Raw genomic sequence first — 805 nt, 5'->3', positions numbered from 1 at the left:
TCCCCGGAGACACGTTCTGCCCTCGCTCGTGCCGCTGCGGTTTTGCCCAGGCCTGGCAGCAAAGCAGGGGGGGACGAGGCTGTCCCTGGTCCCCTGTGCTACAGTCAGGACCCCCAGCAGGTCCCCGCTGGGTGCTGGAACTGGTGACTAACCCCCCTTCTCCTGCCCCCCCTCTTGCCTTCATTGCAGGGAGCATAATGCTGAACAGCATCACCGATGGGCTCCTGTGCTGCCTGATGGGCAAGACGACGAACGCCGTGGGGCCGCTGGACAGCGTTGAGTCCAGCAACGGCTACAGCTTCATGGAGGTGAAGCCGGGGAGGATCCTACGGGTCAGGCACAGCACGCCCAACCGCCTGGCCCCGGAGAGACCCGAGGAGACCCAGCCCGAGGAGCCGGAGCGGGGCACGGTGCACTGCAAGCGCAAGATCACTGTCTACCGCAATGGGCAGCTGGTGATCGAGAACCTGGGGGATGCCGTCCGCTCTGAGATCCTGCACTGCCAGAACAGCTCGGGGGAACCCAACAGCACCGTGGAGCTGGAGCTCTCTGACCTGGCCGGCCAAGCTCCTGCCCAGGGTCCCGCCGGCACGCCGGGATGCGGCACACGGGAAGCAGCCGCTGCCCCTGGCAAGCGTCGGAAGCGTAAACCCAAGAAAGTTGTCAACATCGACTGCAAGAAGCAGATCACGAGCTGCAAAGGGACACACAGCGACGTGGTCCTCTTCTTCATCCACGGCGTGGGTGGCTCGCTGGACATCTGGAAGGAGCAGCTGGACTTCTTTACCAACCTGGGCTGTGAAGT

At 64.1% G+C, this 805-nt stretch overlaps 1 protein-coding gene across 1 annotated transcript in view; it reads left to right on the top strand.

Annotated features, from left to right (window-relative positions):
* The first annotated feature begins 197 nt into the window (after positions 1–197).
* ABHD8 (abhydrolase domain containing 8) overlaps positions 198–805 on the top strand; it is a 2,134-nt gene continuing 1,526 nt past the window's right edge. Inside the window, 1 exon segment of the mRNA XM_009584696.1 lies at positions 198–805. Within this exon segment, the coding sequence (XP_009582991.1) occupies positions 198–805 (608 nt within the window).

The sequence above is a fragment of the Fulmarus glacialis genome, unplaced genomic scaffold (genome assembly GCF_000690835.1).
Source record: "Fulmarus glacialis isolate BGI_N327 unplaced genomic scaffold, ASM69083v1 scaffold24359, whole genome shotgun sequence".
Lineage (NCBI taxonomy): Eukaryota > Metazoa > Chordata > Aves > Procellariiformes > Procellariidae > Fulmarus > Fulmarus glacialis.
This window is presented reverse-complemented; position numbering and strand designations above follow the sequence as displayed.